Consider the following 21,105-nt stretch of genomic DNA (forward strand, 5'->3'; position numbering starts at 1 on the left):
ATTTGCTTGGGTCGATAGTTCAAAGACCTGGGCGGGGCGGGTGGCGCGTAGCCGTTTGTCATTAAGCACGGGACCCGCACAGAGACTTCTCGCCAAAACCCTCTCCCCTTGACACTCGGGGGAAGTCTCTGCTTTCAGCAACGGAGGCGAGGCGAGGTGAGGTGCACGGACTCCAGGCGTCTAAGGGGGTAAGGGCAGCGCGGGGGGAGAGCGTTAGTAGTGTACACAAGAGGTGTAGGTGGGGGTAAGTCGCAGGTCAAAATCTTTACCGCAAAGCTCAAAGGGAAATGACAGTAGTTGGACTAAAAGGGCCACTTTGGAGACTACCAGCTGCTCCCCAAATCCTGGCGGTAGAGAAGTTTCGTTGCTATGGTTTCGAAGAGGTATAAAACCCACCACCCAGAACTAAACGTGCTCGGGCTCCTAGTACGTGTTGTCACAACCCAGGGCCCGGCGGATTCCTTGGGGGTTTGCATCACTCTCTGACCGAACATCTCAGTCCTAGTCCCTCCATCCCAGAGCAGGCGGGGGGTGTGCGCAAGAGATGAAGTCCCGGCCAGGGGATTTTTAACGTCCAAGCCTGGAGGCGCCCAGAATTCTCGCACTTTCCCTCCTGCTGTCCAGGGGCGAGCGCTGCGCCCTGGTGGCCGCAGCCGCCGGGAGTGTGCAGGGTCCGCGGGGAAAGGAGCGCGGCGCCTTTAAAGCAAGAGGCGAGGAACCCCCGCCAGGAGGCGTGTCTGTCTCCGCCGCCGCCGCCGCCGCTGCTCCACGGTCTCCGTCTCCGCCGCCGCCGTCACTCGCGCTCGGCGCCCGCGGCTGCGCTCCTCTGTCCGGGAGCCGCAGACTTCCCGCCCGACCTCCTCCGCCTGCTCCTCCCCGAGGACCACCCCTCCCCCTCCCTGCCTACCTCACCCGCAGCGAGAGGTAAGGACTCCCCCCGGTGGGCTCTGCTCGGGGCTGCCTCCCGAGGTGTAAGTTCCCACAGGAGGGACCGGGGGTGGGCGAGGGGCTTTTAACGCCTGGAGAGGAAGAAGGCGAACAGCCGCGCCGCGGAGCCCGGTGCGCTCAGGGCACCCGCTGGACCGATTCGCTGCGAGTGGCTTTGTCCCGCTCGCCTCAGCCAATTCCCGTCAAGGATACAACTGGCTCGGTTGGCTGCGGGCGCTCGCGTTCTCCACATAAAATAATTTAATAAGTGGACGTGTCAGGAAGTGGCCTCAGCTGCTGGGACTCAACGCGAGGCGAAGAGAGACAGATGGCAAGAATCTGTGTATCTGCCTGCGGGTCTGAAGAACTCCCCAGCCTTCCTTCCATCCGCCCAATTTTCCATGAACCCTGCTCTTTAGTTCTGCGCTGAAGTACAGACATTGATTTTAACCAACGCCAGTATTGAGGGCTTCTGAAAAAACTCGGAGGGTGTCCCATTAGGGTAGGGGGAGTCACCCACCAGGGTGGATCATAAACGCTAAAAACTTTTAATGACTCTCATCCCCTGACATCTTTACGTTCAAGGAGTTCTTTAGTAAACACCACGACCTAGCTGAGACTCCCTAGATAATGATTTCCAGTTTAGGGAATAGGGGACGTTAGAAAACTTACTACTACTATCCTTTTGGTAACACACAGACCACCTTCTAGCATTTCTTCATCTTCATACTGTAAGTATTCTGTCATCAGAAATTACCTTATGGGTGGATGATTATTTTTATTTCAAAAGAGATGATTGATTCATTTGAATCTTAATTAGCTTGTAGTTTAGTTACTGGAAGATAGGTAATAATATTTCAATTTTGATTTGCCTAACTCTTTATAGGAACCATTCCTGTAACCATCAAGACAGCTTTCAGTGGCCTTAGAAACTTATTAAACAAACAAACAAGCAAAATGAAGCACACAGAAGGAAGGTGATTGAGAAATAAGTGATGCCTGGAAGTCTTACCTGTTTGTTTTCTTCTATTTAAAACCCACTGGGGATTGCACAGACTAAAATTTTTAAAAAGAAAAAAAAAATGATTCCAGGGCATGTAAAGCTATTCCAATTCAATTTCTTAATTAAGATACACTTATTTTTGGCATCTAAAAATTAATTAAAACTCTAAGTGTCATTAATCATCAATGCAGCAGAATGTTGGTGGAACAGCTGATATGTGTTCGGAATCACAAGGGATTGCATAGCATAGCATTCATAGTTAGAGTGAAGTGCAAGTATGCAACAGTGTGTTTTTAACTGATATCAGCTCTGACTTTATTCTCTGGCACCTCTAATGCCACGGATGAACAGCCTGTTTATTTTAGCTTAGCTTACACACAACAGGCCACACGCATGGAAGAATAGGTCAGGTATTATTATAAGATGAGGTTTCTCAAATGTCATGTAGCAGCAGGACTTTGGTGACAAGTCAAGTGGAATCCGTAGAAAGAATTCCGTGTGGAAAAATTTAAATATAGATATGGTGTGGAAGAACCTTTGAAACACCTTTGAAATTCAGGTTGTCCTGGGATATGTATTTGCTGTTTCTTACAAAAGGTATAGGCATTGTCTTTTTAAACGTTATGCTGTAGGTATTATTACACATTTGTACATGCCCCACCAGGTGGCAGCTAACTAGAATAAGATTCATTTTCACTGGGAGAATAGAAAACTAAAATTGCTTCCCAAGCAATAGTACCCAAGAATAAGAGGTCATTAGTGTCAGTAAATATAAAAATACAGTGAACGATGAAGCTAATGGCATTTTGTTGTTGTTGTTGGAACAAGCTTTACATAAACATGATGTGCATTTTGTTCTTTGCTAATTTATCATAGGTTTGATATCTCTTCATGTCAGCCTTCTGTGTGTGTGTGTGTGTGTGTTTGTGTGTGTGTAGGCTTACTTTAGATACAGCTTCTCTCTGTGTGTGCATGTATGTGTGCATTTGCAGTTTGTCATCTCTGCTTTGACCTTGGAGCCTACAGAGCTTTGGCTCTTAGAAATCAAGGTTGCCATATGGTTAAAATAGATAAAAAGCAAATGAAGCTATGCAATAAGGTGTGTAAATCTCACTATTGCTAAATATATGATTGTCTGACACCAAATGATATTTTTTTCCCTTTGAGAAAAAAGAAAATTACAAAACTGGGACAATTTTAAAAAGAGCTCAATATGGTCAGTGACCACTATATAATGACTATCAATCCTTCATATAGCTTTAGCTATATGAAGGTATCAGAATTGGGGAGAAACTTGCAATAACTTCAAAATTGCCCTACTCTGAGGTATCTTTTCTACTATCAAGTCTTTCCGTTCTATTATTGAGGTGGTAATCTTAGGATTTTGTTGTTTTGATTTAGATTTTGGCGGGTTTTTGTTTGTTTGTTTGTTTGTTTTTTGTTTTTTTTTAGGGTGGTTTTGTTTTTGTCCTAGGAGTGAGCAAAGTTTAATGAAAAAGAATGATAATTGATCTGATTACCCTTGTAATAGATGAAAAGCTGAAGGTGGAAAATTCAGCCAATAACTAATTATGTATTTTAGAAATGTCTTTAGCCACTGAACATTGGCAGCATGTTATTCAGTATTCTGAAATCTTGGTGGTCTTTCAGGCATTTTTTTAAATACTGAGAAACAGTAGTTTAGTGCTCATGAGGGAACTCATGATTAATGTAGATGGCTTTTGTAGTAGTATGCCCTGAAAAGGATGACTATTATCACATCCTGGGTAAGCTAAGCAATCCCAGTAAGTCACACTGAAATATACACAAAACACAGTTGAAAAAATAGTCCTCTTGACAATGTGAACAATGCAATAACTCAGATTCCCAGATTCTGTGTAGTAGAAATATTCACTTTGTCACTTCAAATGGCACATTACCCATTCAATGTACTACTTTCAATGTACTACTTGAGAATAAATCAATGCCTGGAGCGCTGTCCGCGGTCCTGAATAAAGGTCGTCTCCTATCTTGCAGAAGTTCAATTAGACAGGTGGACTTGCTGTCTGTGATGCTGAAGTCTTTCAGATTAGTTGACGGATGTAAATGAACCTAATTTAGCATATGTGCAAAATTGGTTCTTTGGGGACCAATTAATAGAAAAATTTATGATAGACTTTTTACTGTTTAATATACTGAGTAAGAACTTCATGAATCCGGAAGCTTATCTTTCACTTTTCCAACTAGATATCCAATAAATAATCCCTTAAAGGCCAAATAGTTTAGAATGCTAGTTTTAAGTAGAGAAGTTACAACTGTAACATCAAATTCCATTATGTTAATAGAATATGTGAACAAGGACTTACGGTACATTTTGTTTTCTCAGGTTTTATTAAATGCTAACTAAACTGCAAAACTGCAGTATTTTGAGTAGTCAAAATAGAACATGCTATTTTCATGTAGTGTATAACAATCATATTGACAGATGAAAAAACTAAGAATATTTACTCTTGCTCTGGTTGTCATTAATTATATCTGCTAGGGTCAAAAAGAGAAAGAACAAATAGTATAGGATAAATGAAACAACAAATACAGAATGTATTGGACTATACATGTCTTACAAAAGATATTTTAAACATGGACTGAAGGAGTCGCTAGAAACCCTTGGTTTTAGCACAAGGTGTTCCTTTTAAAGTGCTCAAATAGTCAGATTATTTGATTGAATTGCCTGCTACACTGCAGAACTAGTCATTCATGATACTTATTTTTGACACTGCAGTTATGCCTCCATCTTTTTTTTTTAAAAAGTCAATGCCCACTTATTGCTTTTGCAAAATGTAGCTTTATTTTCAAATCAGCATTTTATAATACCGTAAGAAAAAAGAGAGTAAGAAAATCACTATGATGGAATGAAAACATTACATTGTTTTCTTGCTATCTGGAATAAATAGTACTCATATCCCTCCTTATTAAAAGATTAGATATTCCTCAAATAAGGTAGAATCTTATAATTATTTCATAAGTTTTAACCTATGCCCTGTTATTTGGTTATGAAAAGCAGATTAATTTTAAGAAACAGATCTAGCCTTTTTTGCTACTTTTGTGCTACTTGATCACTTAAAATATTAATATGTATAATATACTTATTAATAACTATCTCAGTTTCATTTATGAATGTAAAATATTAGGACTGGGTATTTTAATCTCTATGCCTGCATGACAGCATATTACTTATTTCAACAGCAAAGTGTGTTTTCATGTTAAAAGAATATATACTTGTGTACTTTTCTTTTCCTTGAATAAATTGCACCTGATGAAAGCCAAGTCAGTCACTGCTTGAAGACTAAATATTCTGACCAGAACACCAGACAATAATAAGGCATTTTTAGGCAAAACTGTGACATTCAATGTTGCCCAAACTATGATCCCATATTATGCCTCTGAAAGAAAAACATACTCAAAAAACCAAAATGAGAAGTAATTGGGCATAAATTATTGAAACCTTTGGAGTTTGTTATACCAAATTAAACATCATTGTCTTTATTCATAGGCACAATTATTTTAGGCGAGCTAAAAAAATGTGTGGAAAAGTATGATTCCTTCATTTTAACTCAACACTTTTCCTCCTAAAAGACCACTTGAAGACATCTTTTTTTTTTTTTTAAAACCCCTCTTGTAGTAATCAAGGAATGTCCACTCAAGTTTTTAAAGACTATCTTAACTTCTGCAATTGCACTCCAATCTATATTCACTCCTGGACCAGAATATAATTTTCAGAATATAAAGAAGACTTTCTTTTAACCGAAAGACAAGTTATATTTGTAGTAAATTCCTCTGCCTTAGACCACTTCCTTTTTTACAACTCCTAGGCAAAGTGACTTTGGTTTAGCTTGTCATTTATTAAAATTCATCAGCTGATTGTAAGAAGTCCGTTTGCATACACCAGTTACTCTCTTAGCAAAGACTCTTACGGGAAATAAAAGCAGTTTCTTCCGCGTAAATAAATCCGACTTCTTTCTTGAAACTCAAGGCGGGCGATGAGATCGGTTGCATAAGAGATACTGGGAAGCTCGCTGGCAGGGAGCCTTAACAGGCAAGCAGCTATCTCAATTTTTCTCACTTAATCTTGGCTTCACGTCAGAAGCTGTGCAGCAGTGCAGTAGAATAGGGCCTGGCAAAACCTTTGCGAGCAAAGCGCCTTTTGTGCTGGGACTGTGGTTCGCTACCGACGCCTCGGAGGTTTCCAAGGCTGGATTTCCTATTGATTTCCCCCTCCTTTGCTTCCCCAGGCTCGCGCGGCCGGACATTGTGGGTGTGCGTGCTGGATTTCTCCCGGATGCTCCCCGACTAACATGGATGTCCCACCATCCCTTGCAGTGGAAGGTTGCTCCTTGGCGCAGTGAGTGAGGAACATGCAGCGATTGCTAATGGGTTTGGGAAGCGGAGACTCCTTCCTCTCTCTGTGACCATGCCGTGATCGTGTCTGCGGCCACCACTCGACGCATCCTCATTCCTACCCGAACCGGGAGCCTAACGCTAGATCGGGGAAGTGGGTGCCGCGCGTGTGGACACAGAAACACCATGAAGATTATTTCCCCGATTCTAAGTAATCCAGTCTTCAGGCGCACCATTAAACTCCTGCTCTGTTTACTGTGGATTGGATATTCCCAAGGAACCACACATGTATTAAGATTTGGTAAGATTCCCCGTCTCCCTCTGCTGCCTGGTATCCGGCTCGGAGGCAGCCGGATGTAAACAGGCGGGCTGCCTCTGACAGGCGGGTGGGCTCAAGGCATTCCGACCTGTTTGCAGTTCCGGAGCCTCCCGGGGTTTTAAAGAACCCCCTCGTGTCATTTCCTTTCCTTTCCTCTTTCTTTTATTTAAAAAAAAAAAAAAAAAAAAAAAAAAAAAAAAAAGCCCCGGGAGGGTGAAATGAGTGCCAGTGTGTGGTAGTGGTCGCTGCGTTACCTCCACACAGCAGCCCGAGATGGTGATGACGGTGGGGGCACAACCGGCGCTTGCGCCCGCTGGTCTCCCCGGGAGCCTCGCGGGCTTGGCGGGCGGGAAGCGCGCGCCGGGGCTCCGCGCCTCTCAGTTTGCGGGGCTCGAGAGTCAGTACCTGGTAACTCTTCCGCAAGTTGGCAAGTTGGTGTCTGTCCGCTTCCGTCTGGGACCCGGACAGGTCCGCAAGTGGAAGGCGCTAACCCTTTGGATTTCTTTTGTGAACAGAGAGCCTTTTAGGTGAATTTCCCCGCTTTCCCAGCCCCTAGTGCCCTTAAGGGGACACGGCGCTTTTAAAAATAGTGTTGTAAGGTAAAAGCCTCTATTTAGCAAGAGGAGGCTTTTTTGTTTTGGGCTTTTGTTTTGTTTTGTCTTGTTTTTAACTTGTGAGTCCTCCTCTCACAGCTTTCTGACGGCGCGCGTCCTGATCTAATGAATGATTAACAGTGGTGATTGGGGCGGAGAGTAGTCGTGTATGGAATCTCAGTATGCATCTTTATTTCATCGTGGCATGAGAAAAGAGTCGAGTGGCAGTTATATACTAGAGGAACCTATCACTTTCCTGAGGAATCAGGGTTCCTGTAGAGCGCGAAGGGAAATCTAAACGTGGGATTCCGTGGAAACGCTGGTCAGAAGGTTTGCTTGGAGGAAATGAAGCGTGGGCAAACTTAGCTGCTGTGGATGGCCAATGGAGTTTTAGTAGGAGCAGAACTAGTGAGGGAAAGTTCCCTTAAGTAGATAAGAAGGGGAGAGGAGAAAGCCAACCAGGTAAATGCTCCCACTGTGGGTGCCTCCTTTGACAGTTCAAGTGGATTTAGACCAAAGAGTGCAAGTAACCATATAATCCTGAGCATGTGTTTTTGAAGTAAAAACAGATCCATTAAGTCAGTCAAATTTAAATTGAAGTGATTGCCTGCATCTCCTATCATGTCCACAGCATCTTCTCGCTTTCCTTTTTCCCATGTGCTTTTTCTGTAATGATAAAATCATCTTTCTCAGGCTTTGTGAAACCAGGGTAGGAATGTTTTTCACATATTAAAAAGGGAATCCTACCTTCCCCTCCCCCATTCAGCACGTAAACACCTGGAGTCCAGAAGGCTGGTAATGACAAAGAGAGACAACAGGTTATATCTAAATTCCTACTGTAGCATTTTTTTTTTCTTTCTTCATGCCTTTAGATGGTACTTAAGCACGTTGCTCTTAGCAACAAGCATCCACAGGAATGCCTGTTCCTTTGGATGAGATTAAGCAGGTCCCTGTATCATTGAAAATGTGTGTGCGTTCAGCTGTCCTCCTTCAAGCATAGTAAATGCTATAGTATGGTAGTTTTGCCCAATATTTTGGGTAGTACAACCTACTTATTTGGAATACTGAGGTATCTTCTGAAATGTGTTTGGGAATGAGTGTGCCTTAGTGTGTTTGCTTTCGGTCTGGGTGGGGGAAAAAAAAGAAGACTTGGAACCGAAAACCTGCCACCAGTAATCTAAAGATTTAATTATTGCTGGTCTGGTCTTGCAGCACAATATTTGCTGAATCATTAGATTGTTACATTCGCTGATCATTTCATATCTTCATATTAAAAATCTTGGCGACTGTTGCAGAGTGTGTAGCAGCTTTCTAAAAGAGCTGACACACACACAAAAATATATGTTCCTAGACCAATGCTTACTAAGAATGTCCTTAAGAAATAGGAGAGTAGGCAAAGACCTTCTCACAGTGTCTTGATACCCTAAACCAACAGCTCAGTTTTTAGATAACCTGTTATTTTCTCCATTAACTTCAAACATCTTCCACATGGAGATCTATTTTCTCTGATTTCTGACCTGAGTTACGGGGAAAGATTGTGTACGTTGTAATCACTAGACCATTTCCCCTGTTGGGACTGATTGGATGCAATGAGTTTTTTGGGGGGGTTTTGTTTGTTTGTTTTTTTCCTTCTGGGGAAACTTGTTTTGAGTGGACTGGATGGTTGGTTGAGAGTGTATAAGCCATTCTTGAGAAAGGTTAATTTCAACTTTGACTCAAAGGACCAACCAAAGCCTCATCCTTAGCTCCTTGTCTTGTAAGGGTAGGGTTTGGATTTGCTGCTGAAACAGCTACCCCTGGGCAGTGGCCTGCCAGGTGCAGGTGAGAAAAGCTGCCTCCACTGAAGAGGTGGCAATTAGTCCTTTCCTCCCTTCCCCCACAGGCTAGGCTTGACTAGAAGCTGCCAGCAACCCAGCGACTCCATTTCGGTGCTATAGCAACTCCTGAGCCCTGTTAGGAAGCTTCCCCAGCCCCGCTTCCCCTCAGGTGGTGTAAAACCACCCTCAAGGGCACTATGCTGTCTTTTCTACCCCTAACCCCCACCCCCCAGATCTCATAAACCTTGCCCTCCATGTCCCCCCCCCCCAACCCAAGGGCCCTGACCCTGTGTCCTCCTATCAAAGTCTGGATTGGGGAGCTGTGTGCCCTGGGTGCTGATCCTTGCCTCATCCCTTGCATCTTCCCCCCACCCCTTCTGGGTACAAAGTTGACTCGCTTGCGCTGGGGCTTTCTTGCCCGCGCTTTCTCATTTCTCTCTCCCTCTTCCTCTCTTTCTCTCTTTCTGGTTGGAGCACTCTCTCTCCTCTCTCTTATACACATACACACACACACACACACACACACACACACACCCCGCAGGCAAATGCACTCTCGCGATGCAAGTCTGACACTTTGGTACAGTAGCTCCTCTCTAGTGCCCCCCAAATGTAGGCAGCTATGTCTGGGAGTGCCTCTGTCCCGGCACACACCCCTCCCACTTTGGCTGGCTCCCCCTGAGCTTCACACACCAGCCTGTTCCTCCTATGGCTTAGCAAACAACTCCGAGAGAGCTAGTCTGGAACATTGACCCTAGGGCGGTTTCCCTAAGCTTTAAGACAGCCCAGGACAGTGAGGGAAGGGATGTATGGTCAGCCAAGAGTCAGCTCCTCCGAAGCAAGAGGGCTGGTGCCTCTCCGTGGGTTGGGCCGGTTCTGTCTTTGCTCCTAGCTGTGCACATCTTGGCTTCTCCACAGCGCCCACCTAGTGAGAGGATATCAGGGGACAAAGTGGATCCCGGACAGTTAGAGTCAGTTTCCCCACTCCAGGTCAGGTCAAACGTTCTCAGAGCCAGCTTTTCCAGGTGCCGGGAGAAACCCCCACTGCGGGTCCCAGGGCCATGTAAATGAGGCACCTTTGTGTCTCTGCAGCTGTGTCCTGGTCCCTCGGGTAGTTGGAGAGGGCAAAGGCAGGATCCTTCCGTTCTTGGGGGCTGCCCCCAATACCACAGTCTCCCTGCTGAACTACTGCAGCTCTCGGTACTTGAACATTGCTTCTGTTACAGGAGCCTCCCTTCCTTCCTGTTCTGTTCAGACCCTGCTTCTGGGAAAGCGTGGGTGTAAGAAAGTGGCTCTGCATGGGGTGCTATACTGGGCTAGAAATCCCTTTTGTAGTTTGGGGGTGTGGACATCTCCTTTGAGCAGTCACTCCTCAAGCTGCCGATCGTTGCCGATCTTTGAGGTCTGGCTATTTTTCAGTCCTGATCTGAATTGGCATTTAGAACGCCAGGAGCGAAGACATCAACCCAAACTTTCTCCCAAACTCTTGGGCAGCTTCTCCAAACTAGTCGTGTCCGAGGAGCTGAGCGTGTGATATAGGCCACTTCTTTCCTCCAGCTGCTTTGACCTAGCTTTTCTTTTAAGCTTGCGGGTAGAACGGCTTTCTTTAAAGGCTTTGCAGGCAAGGTCTTTCCCCAGATGCGCTCAGACCTCCTTGCTACTGCGCACTGGCCAACACTGTGGCGCAGCACGTAGCCACCTCCCAGCACACATGCCGAAAGTGAAGACAGCTAGCTCAGGGACAGCTCAGATAATAAAACCCACAATGTGAGAAGGAGTGGAAAGAGTTCCTATGGAAATCCCCCTATTTGCTGGACATCCCATGTGCTCCCACATATAATAATTAGTAGCAGATGTACTGCGGCATCAAGGAGGGTGAGTGAATTGACTGAGCTTAGAAGCAGCCACTTTCTACAAGTTCTTTGAAAGAGATTTTTCTTCTTTTGGGAGGTGAGGTGGGCGGGAGGGAGGAGTGGCCTTACATCTGGGAGCAGGAAAACTGGCTCTTGAGAGGCGGGGATGTGGGAGTAATAGCGGCTACTGTTTGAAACGGATAAAGCCGAGAACACCTGCTCAGCTGATCTCTGGAAAGCAGGGGAGGGAAATCTTTCCAAGAAATTGCCAATACAATGGCCACTAGAATATAAATATATATATCTGTTTTTCACTGAAGTTCTCACTTATTCTTAAAGCTTCAAAGAGTAACTCTGATGTGATCCATCAACAGAGGCACACTCATTTCAGAAAATGACTTTGAAAAATGATCTTTTCGTCCTCTAGAAATAGCACCCCTTCTCCACCCAGACACATGGAACTCAACACATTTTCAGGCTTTGTGAGGTTGTCTTTCGGAAGTGAACAGGGTTTTATATGTCAGTAGACATTTCTTTAGACAGACACCTTCTGCTTTTTAGTTTAATTCAAATGATTATTGCAGTGTGTTCATTCCCTGAATTCTCAAATGACACTGTTTCAACATTTACTCAGCACAGGAAAGTTAATGTGACTTGCTCCCACACAAAGGAGGAACATACCATAGACCAAACACAGGATGTATCATTGATTATCAGAGCCGTTTCAAGTCTATTCGCCATTAAATAAAGTGTTGCCTGTGATATAGATGACATAATCTTTGATTTTCTTTTAATTGCAAAATTTCTGATACAGAAGATGCTTTGCTCTTTTGTAGTACAAATTAAAGGGAGAGGAATTCATTTTTCTCTTTCTGTTCTTGAGATTTTACTGTGTTATTGTAGGTCCACTTACACTTGTTCCCTGAAAATTATCAATATCCATTTTCCCACATCAGAATAGAAAGCAGTTCACTGTTCTTCAGCTGCACTGTATTGAAATCATCAGTCCACTGCCTCCATCATACCCAGGGTTTGTGGGAGACCTTAAGTTTTCCCCCAGTAGAATGGTCTGATGTGTTGAAATGGAATTGTTGATTGTCTTATATTTGGGTGATGATGTAGCATTATCTTCTACGGGCATTCAATTCATAGTGCAGTTATCGAGGTACTAGAAATGCTTCAAATGAACCTTAAACCCTAAATCTTAGCATGAAAGGTAAGGTCAGAAACCCCTGAAAGGGAAGGAAGTAGGTGCACATCATCATTATTGACTGGCCTAGATTAAACACCAAAGAGGAAGATTTCAATCTGATAACGTCATAGGGCTTCCTGTTTTTCTTTGCTGCTTCTGCTGACAATTTTGTAAGTAATTAAATTGGCTGATTGAAGTCACGGTGGTCATGGGGTGATAAAGACCATCTGGATTTAATGGAATTTAAAACAACAGAGCACCGAACACAACTCTTACCGAACAAGAATTTTAATGGCCCATTCTGGGTGCTGACTAAATAGAATGCCCTTAACAAGTTTAATCGAAAGGGCAAGGCAGATTAGCACTATCCAGTCTTTATGGTTGAAGATTGGGGAATTAAAATTATCCCTTTAAAAGACTCATTAATGCATTATCAAGATTTAATGTAGGTTAAATAAGCTTTCTTTAGATCTTCATCATATATGTGAACCTAGGTTTAGGAGCAAGTTTCAATAAGGAAATATTTTTAAGAACTGACCTAACAAATTGAATTATATGTCTCTTACTTCAAACACAAAAGGCATTTAAAATTCTTGAGAGTATACAGGGTATTGAGGGTAAGTGTTGATAATGAATTCTTTTCTGTAACTGAAAAGAACAAATTTGACTTTTTGTTTAAAGTTTCATCATTTTTTACTTATAAACAAAGCTTATCTGTAGTAGAAAAACTACAGAGGTAATAAAGAAGTTCTCAGTATAGTCCTAGGTTTTTGATCTTTTATGTTGTCTTTTTAATCCTGTCCTTTTTTTTTTTTCTCTCTCTCTCTTCCTGAAAATTCTGCGTTTGGATTACCACATTTTAGCCCACTTAGGTCCCTTCTCCCTCAAAAAAGGGTGGTTCCCCGCTTTACAGTGGAAACTCTGAAGGACAGCCAGTCCCAACATGAAAGTCAAGTCTCCATCTATTATGAGATCATTCACACACTTTCAGCTGTTTCTTTCCTTGTGGAATTGTCTACTGAAAGCTGTCCATTCCTTCGATAATTAAAACAGAAAAACCCCAAACCCAAGTTTTCGTATGAGAATCTTCAAGATTTTAATTGTACACAATTAAAAATCTGTTTTAAAAAATCTGAGTTGACAAAATTGAAAGCAGCAAGCAGCCTAGAAGTCACCAGTTTTCACCTTCCAGCCCGCCCCACATTCCACAGGTTCTCTAAGGAACACAGACTTTTCTCACTCCCTGTTGATCCCCAGACAAATAAGTCTCCTTCGACTCTCGCCTCACAATTTTAGGGCCAAACATTTCATATTGTTGTATTTTCAAAGCAACAAGTTTAAAAGCAATTGGTTTAATAAAACCAATCTGTTAAATCCAATATGAATAGGAGGTTAGAGATGACCATCAAAATCTATCCGTAAGATTTTTTTTAATTTTTCATGTTATTTTTGTATTTGGCCTTTGATGTACCTCTGCATTTATGGCAGCATTCAAATATAGTATTTGCTTATAGATTGATTTCAACCATTTATTTCCTGAACTAACAACTCAACATTCTTCTCTGGATTTAGTGGAAAGCCAGGTCACTAGACAGCAGCAGGGCTTATGTGTGAAGATCTGAAAAAGTCTGGGGAGGGGCTCTGGGTGGTGCAGTTGGTTATGTCTACATTTGGTTCAGATCATGATCTCACGGTCCTGGGATGGAGCCCTTCCATTGGGCTCCCTGCTCAGCTCCCTGCTTCTCCCTCTCCCTCTGTGCTTTCTCTGTCTCTGTCTCTCTCTCTCTCTCAAATAAATAAATAAAATCTTCTTAAAAAAAAAAAATGAAAGAGTCTGGGAGGCTCTGGCTTTCAGTTATTTTCCCCACGGACACATGTAATTCTGTCAGTCTTCCCTTTTGGTTACACATTTGCCCTTTTCCATGGCCTTGTTGTAAGACAAATATTTTCTGGAAGGGAGAACACATAGTCCCTAGACCGTAAAGTTAGGCTAAGTTTATTATATTGATTGATTCTGTCTGTGACAGAGATGCTCAGATACAGAAGAGACTACCCCGTCCCTAAGGGAGTGCTGAGTGACTAGCACTGATGTGAAGGAGAGACTGAGAAAACAGAGAAACCAAATGCCACTGGATACAGTCTTTTCTAGATTTACTGCCAGCCATCTCAGTGCTTTGTAATTGATCTTTTTGCTTGTATTGGTCCAAATCTTTGAGGATATGTGATTATTTTAAATAAGATGTCAGTGATAGTCTTACATTGACATATCTCTTCCCCATCAAAAGGATCTTTAAATACTTTGCATACTCTTTAAAAATCATCAAGTGACTTTTCCATCACTGAACTAGAACAAGTATTTGTAAAGTGTTGCCTCTACTTCCCATTTCAGTGTCCATCTCAGTCTTACTACTTTGAGTCCTTGACCGATCACGATGGGAATATTTCTCAGCTTAAATTATCAAACAACCAAAGCAAATATTAAAGAAATGTCCTGCTTCAGTATGGTCATAGGCATTTGATCTATTTTATGTTGTCTTTTTAATATTGCCTTTCTTTTTACCAACTGAAGCTTCTGTATTCAGATTATCATAGCTTGTATTGGAGGCCCTTCCTTGCCCAGAAGAAATGAATATTCTCTCAAGACGTAGGGGGCGTTAGAGATCATCAAATCTAGTATCCTCCGTTTGCTGATGAATTGCCAAAAGCAGTTAAATAGCTTTTCAGGTCACAGATAATTAGTTTCAGATTTTACACCCAAACATGAATATCCTGACTGTTAGTCTAGTGATTTTTTTCAGTGAATTATGTTATTTTCCAGTGTAGGCTCTCATTCTGTGCTTTGCATCCATTTTAGGAAAAGCCCCTGGTTCTAGGTAGCTCCCCTAAAATTTGCCTACTTTATTTTGTTCATCTTTCTTTCATAGAACATTCTCTCATAGGGGAGGGGGTTGGGAGGGATGGGTTGGCCCAGTGTGGGTATTAAGGAGGGCATGGATTGCATGGAGCACTGGATATTATATACTAACAATGAATCATGGAACACTACATCAAAAATTAATGATGTACTGTATGGTGACTAACATAACATTAAAAAAAATTATCTCATAGATTATCCCTTTTCTCTTTTTCTCCTTCTTTTTTGTCATTCTCCTTTCTCCTCTTCTGTGCCTGCCAAGGTCCTCTTTCCCCTGAGTCCATAGCTTAACCCCTTCTACTCATACAATAAATAGTAATTGAGTACATATTATGTGTCAGGCCAATAGAAATCTAAGACCTAGCTTCTGCCTTAAGGAGTTGGTAGTCTAATTAAAAATATTTTATATAGAGAGGGAGAGGGGCCAAAAAGATATATAATAGTTGTTTAAAGGAGACTATTGTGGATTTGAATTTTTATAGAAGAGATGTGACTCTCACTGAAGCCTATAAAAAATTGTGTGACAGGGAAGGTGGGGGAGGAACGGAGTGTATCACTGACAAAAGACTCAGCACAAGAGAGGAAATTTAATCAGAAATTAAGAAGGTGAGCTTTGGGAGAGGGAATGGACCAGCTCTGTCCTCCTATCCGTCTTTCTGTCTATGGAAGATAGAGAAGGCCTTGCTTTTTCAGAACTTTAATATTTACGTCACAGGATTTCAACTTCTGTATGTAGCCTCTGGAAAGCCGTTGAAGGTGAAAGGATGAGCTTTACTTAATATGCAACAAGCAATCAAGTGGTTTCTTAGGCTGCTGCTTGTGTTTTATGAAGAATAAGTGGATCCCCCTTCTCTGTCTTACTGAAATGAAAGCAAAGGACCCATCCTTGTCCTCGATCATTGAACTTTAAGAAGTTCTTGGTCTGGGATCACAGATACCTTTGAAGTGAAACCCTGAAATGAAATAAAGCAATGTCCTTTTAACATATGGCCAGATGACATGATTAAGCGAAGAAAAGTTTCCTGTTAGTCTAAGGAAAAATGCATTGGAGGACAATTTAAAAGTACTCCTAGCTTCTTTGAGGAATAAAAATAAATGGCCTCCAAGAAATTCTCAATGTTTATTGTCTGACTTGAAGAGCTCTTCATTCCCTGAAGCATTATATATGTATATCTATATAATGATTATATGTCGCTATGTTGCAGTTTATATATATTATGTAATAAAATTATTTTAAATTGGAATATAAAGTTAAATTAAATTTAAAAATAATTTTAGTAAAGTTCATTGTTAATAATATTTTCTAATTCTACATGCACTTAGAACCCAGAACTCTGAGTTTAGTTGTTTGAGTTATGAATGTTACTCTTGATTTTGTCATCTAGTAATCATAAATTAGGAAAAAGAATTAAATTGTAGTGGACCTTGGTTTCCATGCCTATAGAATTGATGTTACTTGCTATGTGTCTATCTTCCAAGGATAATATTGGAATTAATAGGAAAATGTATAGAACATTCTGCTTAATAGCAGCAAATGACTTTTAGAATTGAAAGTATAATTGCTTATTTACTGTGTATATTTGAAGCAAAGTAGTACTTGTAAATTTCATGTACATTTAATTCAACTTCTTAAACTGTGCATAAACATTAAAATAGTCCGTCTTTTCTAAATTACTCACAAATATTCTTCTTCGGAATGCACTTGAAACTATTATAAACACATTGAAAAGCATTTATCATCTAATAGAACAAACTTATTCTGAGTTGGTAGTTTTATAGAAGAGCAGGGCCATAATTTCTGTTTCTTCTTTAACATTTTAACATTGGGAGTTTGATTGGCATTATCAAATATGCAGAATGCAAGTAGGAAACAAGCCATAGCTAGCATAAAAAATAATACGCAAAGACATCATGCTAAGTCCTTTCATTTAAGATTTTTCACAACTGCATAGTTTTTCTAGTTTTGGGTCACAAACATTTTCTGGAAAGCTGTGTGTGATTTCATATATACTTCATTCTGCATCCATCTGCCCATGGTGAACTTTTAGCTGTTATTCAAGTTTTGTATTTCAAGTCCTGCAAGTGACTGTATTTGATCCATTTACGTTGATTCAGGAAAGCTACATAAACAGATTTGATACAGTTGTTTGGGATAGATAAGTGGGACTTTTCTATGATTACCCTGGCATCTTTATCAAGGAGCTGTGTTAGGCAGTCTTTGTGGAGCTTACTGTTTAAGGCATAATATAGACTTTGGTGCTATCCTTACACCATTAACCTCACTGTCTTTCCCAAGGTATTTCTGACTTACCTTTAGCTCTTTTTTCCCAAGATCTACCCAGTGGTAGGGGGCTCAGCATAGAGGTGGGTAGAGACAGGTGAAGGTACCTCCTTCTCTCCCACCTGCCACATTGGAGAATCCAGGGGACCATTTGGAAAATTGTATTCAACTTATAATACACTTTAATGTTTGGAATTTCTTTTTAAGTTTTCCAAAACTTCAAAATATTAAGTTTGTTAGGAAAGTTTCTTGGATGTTGAAGATAATGAGGTTTTAGATCAGTGATTCTCAACCATCAAGAGTGGGATCAAGGAGAGGCAGCCTCAAGTTTTTTATGATAATCTATCAGAGGGATGGACTAAATACACATTGAAAAACACTTCCATATCTTAAGTCTAGTTTTTGGGTTTCCTGGAAGCAGCCTGCCCATCATAGCAGAACTGATGCTAGAGCAGGTGAAAATACAGTTGAATTCTGCCTCCAGGGCATGAAGGAAAGAGCAGTTTTCCATTCAGTCCTTTTTTTCCATGAGGATTCTAGTTTGATCTCTCACAAAGCCTTCCTGGAGATCAGGGGTAATATTCCAGTCACTCACCATCATCTTGTTCTGTAAGATACACTTCTTTTCCTTTTGCTGTTCCATACATTGATTGTCTTTTACAATCTGGACCGAGTTTTGATTCTTCTAAAAGGTCTGTGTTTAGACAGGGATTCTGTAGGTTAAATTCAAGCATCGCGAACAGACTTTGATCAGGTCAATGGCTCCCAAACCTTGTTTCACTCAGAATGGAAGGAGCTTTAAATAATTTAAATCCCTGGTTCCCAAACCTAGGTATTTTGTGGAAAAAGATGTTTCATTTTTTTTTGTTTTATTTAAATTCAAGTTATTTAACATATAGCTTGTTATTAGTTTCAGAAATAGAATTTAGTGACTCATCAGTTGCATATAACACCAAGTGTTCATTATATGAAGTGCCCTCCTTAATACCCATCACCCATTTAACCCATCCCCCCACCCACCACCCCTCCAGCAACCCTCAGTTTGTTCTCTCTAGTTCAGAGTCTCTTACAGTTTGTCTCCCTCTCTGTTTTTAACCTATTTACAGTGTTTCATTTTTTACACCTGCATGGTTGTAGTACCTTTGTTTTTTTTTTTTTTTAAACTCCTATGTAATATACATAAAAAAGAAACAAACTCTAAAGGCAGGTTGAGAATCAGTTACTGAGCTAGATGCTCCAAAGAGCAGATGGTTCAGTTTTCTGGATTAGCAGTTGATGATCATGACTAGATTGTATATAACCATGAGTAAATTTTATAGGTGAAGATTGTGGCTTAGATATTTTATTACCTCTCATAACATACATGGTGTTGGTCACACAGCATACCACTGGGAAACCTGACTGATTCTTTTAAACCTAAGCATTTGAACAGTCATACTCATATAACTGAGCCCACAGCCCAAAGAGACAATAAACAGGTGTTATTTTCCAAATAATGTTTAAGATGTTGTATAGTTGTGGGACCTTTCCCTCCTAACCTCCTACTCAGGGAGCCCCAAATAAATCAATTTAAAATTTAGTTTCCCCCAAGTCTATCAGAAAATAATTCTGTTAGACAGTCGCTGTTGGACACTGACTTGGTTGCCAAGAATACATGTAAATAGCCTGGAATCTAGGCTAAAAATAGAGTCTAACCTAGGTTGTGTTCATTAGAAACCTCTTGGATGATTGTATGCTCACCTCTACTCCCCGCTTCGTTGCTCTGATTATAGTCTCTGGGTCATTGTTAAGTCATGGTGCCAATCTGGACATGATGTTTGAATTGAAACCAGAATACTCTTACGTATTTGTTTAAGATAGACATTGTCAGTAATTCCATACGCCACTTCAACATTAAAACTGATAATATTTTTGTCCAAATTATTGGTAAATATGTGTTTGTCATATTTGCTGCCTACTAGGTATAAACATTAGTTTGTTAAGTATATTCCTTTAATTTAACTTGCCGTTTGGGAGACTATACAGAATTATATAGACCAGACACTTCATTGATGGTATGATTTTAGTACATGTAGATTGTTTAGATAGTCTAATGTATTAAAATCATCATAATCACATGATAATCATAATTTTAAGACAAATATTGAAGGAATTCATCAGATTAAGTTTACCATTCCTCAGAAGTTTCTTTTTTTTAATTGGGCTAAACAATGTTTACCAATTTGTGTTCAAATATTATAAAGTCTTTCAATTAAAACAGTTCAGAGGGCATTTAACAATTGAGAACTTGTAAATATGTAATTTCAGAAAAATGTATTTGCTGGTGTGCAGTACTTTGGAAGACAAATTATGAAAAATTATTTTATATGACATGATTTCACAGTATGTTTTATTATATATATTCATCTAATTGTAGTTCCAGAATTACTATGTTTTTAACCTCTCCGTCTGTGTAGGATGAATTTATATATATGTAGGATATACAAAATGCTTACAATAGAAGAAAAATTAATAAATTCACATTTGCTCAAGGGTATTCATTTATTGGCTTTAGGTTGGAGTCTCTGACTTTATTAAATTTGATAGCCACAAGTAAATATTAATGGAAGTGAATTTCTCTAAGTTTGTTGAATTTTATACATCTTTTATTTCCTAGCAAGTAGCCAGACTACATCAGCATTTTCAATAAAAACAAGGATAGAATCTTAGCTAAGATTTCAAAGTGCCATAATTTATAAGCAAACTGTGAAGAGAATTTTAACCGTCCAATTTGTTTATTGTTCTTCTATATTGTATCTATTATAAGGCCGCTAAACTTGAATATAAAATATCCTTGCATATTAATAAGAAACACTAAATAGTGTAAGTAATCTCTCTTCTTCTCTTATTAAAATTATTCTTCAAGGAAGAGTGATAAAGCTAAATTGTTTATCAGGAGATAAAATAATGCTTTGTACTATGGTTGTAAGGAGGATGCTGAAAGCTTCCTATCAACTCTGAATTTTGATTCCATTTTTAATTTAAATTAAACATTTAATTAAAAATTAAATTGCCATTCAGTTCACCAAGTACTGGTGAATTTACCAGATACCAATATTGGTATTATTGAACACTCTCAATATTGGGCATGTTCAATAATTTTAGCATTGGTATCTGGTTAAGCTCTTTGATTATTGATATAAAACAATATTTGAGAAGCAAGATATAATTAAAGCTTCAGTAAATATGAAAGTTTCCCGAAAATATGGTTGATTATTTAAAAAAATATATTATATGAAGATTCCTAATGGTGCTGTTTTTTAACTGACAGGCAGCAAGATGTATGTTTCTCTTTCTTTTTTTTTTTTTTAAGATATATTTATTTATTTATTTGAGAGAGAGAGAGAGAGAGAGCATAAGCAGGGAGGGGGCAGAGAGAGAACCTTCAAGCAGACTCCTTGGGTACAGAGTCCGACTTGGGGGTCAATCCCAAAACCCTGAGATTATGACCTACCTGATCAAGATTTGGCCACTTTACCTACTGAGCCACCCAAGCACCCAAGATGTGTGGCTCTCAATTCCATTCAGTAGGTTCTGTTTCAGTATTTTATTTCAGTACGTTGTTAGAATGAAGATTCATCTTATTGACTTTTAAGGAATTTATATTTAGTTTTATATAATGTATTAAAATGTACATATATGGGGACGCCTGGGTGGCTCAGTTGGTTGGATGACTGCCTTCGGCTGAGGTCATGATCCTGGAGTCCTGGAATCGAGTCCCACATTGGGCTCCAAGCTCCAAGGGGAGTCTGCTTCTGTCTCTGACCTTCTCCTCGCTCATGCTCTCTCTCACTGT

General features: G+C 40.4%; 1 protein-coding gene across 4 annotated transcripts in view; it reads left to right on the forward strand.

Moving 5' to 3' along the window:
* Nucleotides 1–606: 606 nt before the first annotated feature.
* The window catches only part of GRIK2 (glutamate ionotropic receptor kainate type subunit 2), a 639,603-nt gene continuing 619,104 nt past the window's right edge, over nucleotides 607–21,105 (forward strand). For 2 of the 4 annotated variants that reach the window (XM_047734790.1, XM_047734791.1), the window contains exons 1-2: nucleotides 611–924; nucleotides 6,199–6,605. In XM_047734790.1, the coding sequence (XP_047590746.1) occupies nucleotides 6,491–6,605 (115 nt within the window). In that variant the 5' untranslated portion in view covers nucleotides 611–924; nucleotides 6,199–6,490. Of the gene's footprint in view, nucleotides 925–6,198; nucleotides 6,606–21,105 lie in introns of all 4 variants that reach the window. The other 2 variants (XM_047734793.1, XM_047734792.1) reach the window with 2 other exon arrangements.

Source organism: Lutra lutra, chromosome 6 (assembly GCF_902655055.1).
Source record: "Lutra lutra chromosome 6, mLutLut1.2, whole genome shotgun sequence".
NCBI lineage: Eukaryota > Metazoa > Chordata > Mammalia > Carnivora > Mustelidae > Lutra > Lutra lutra.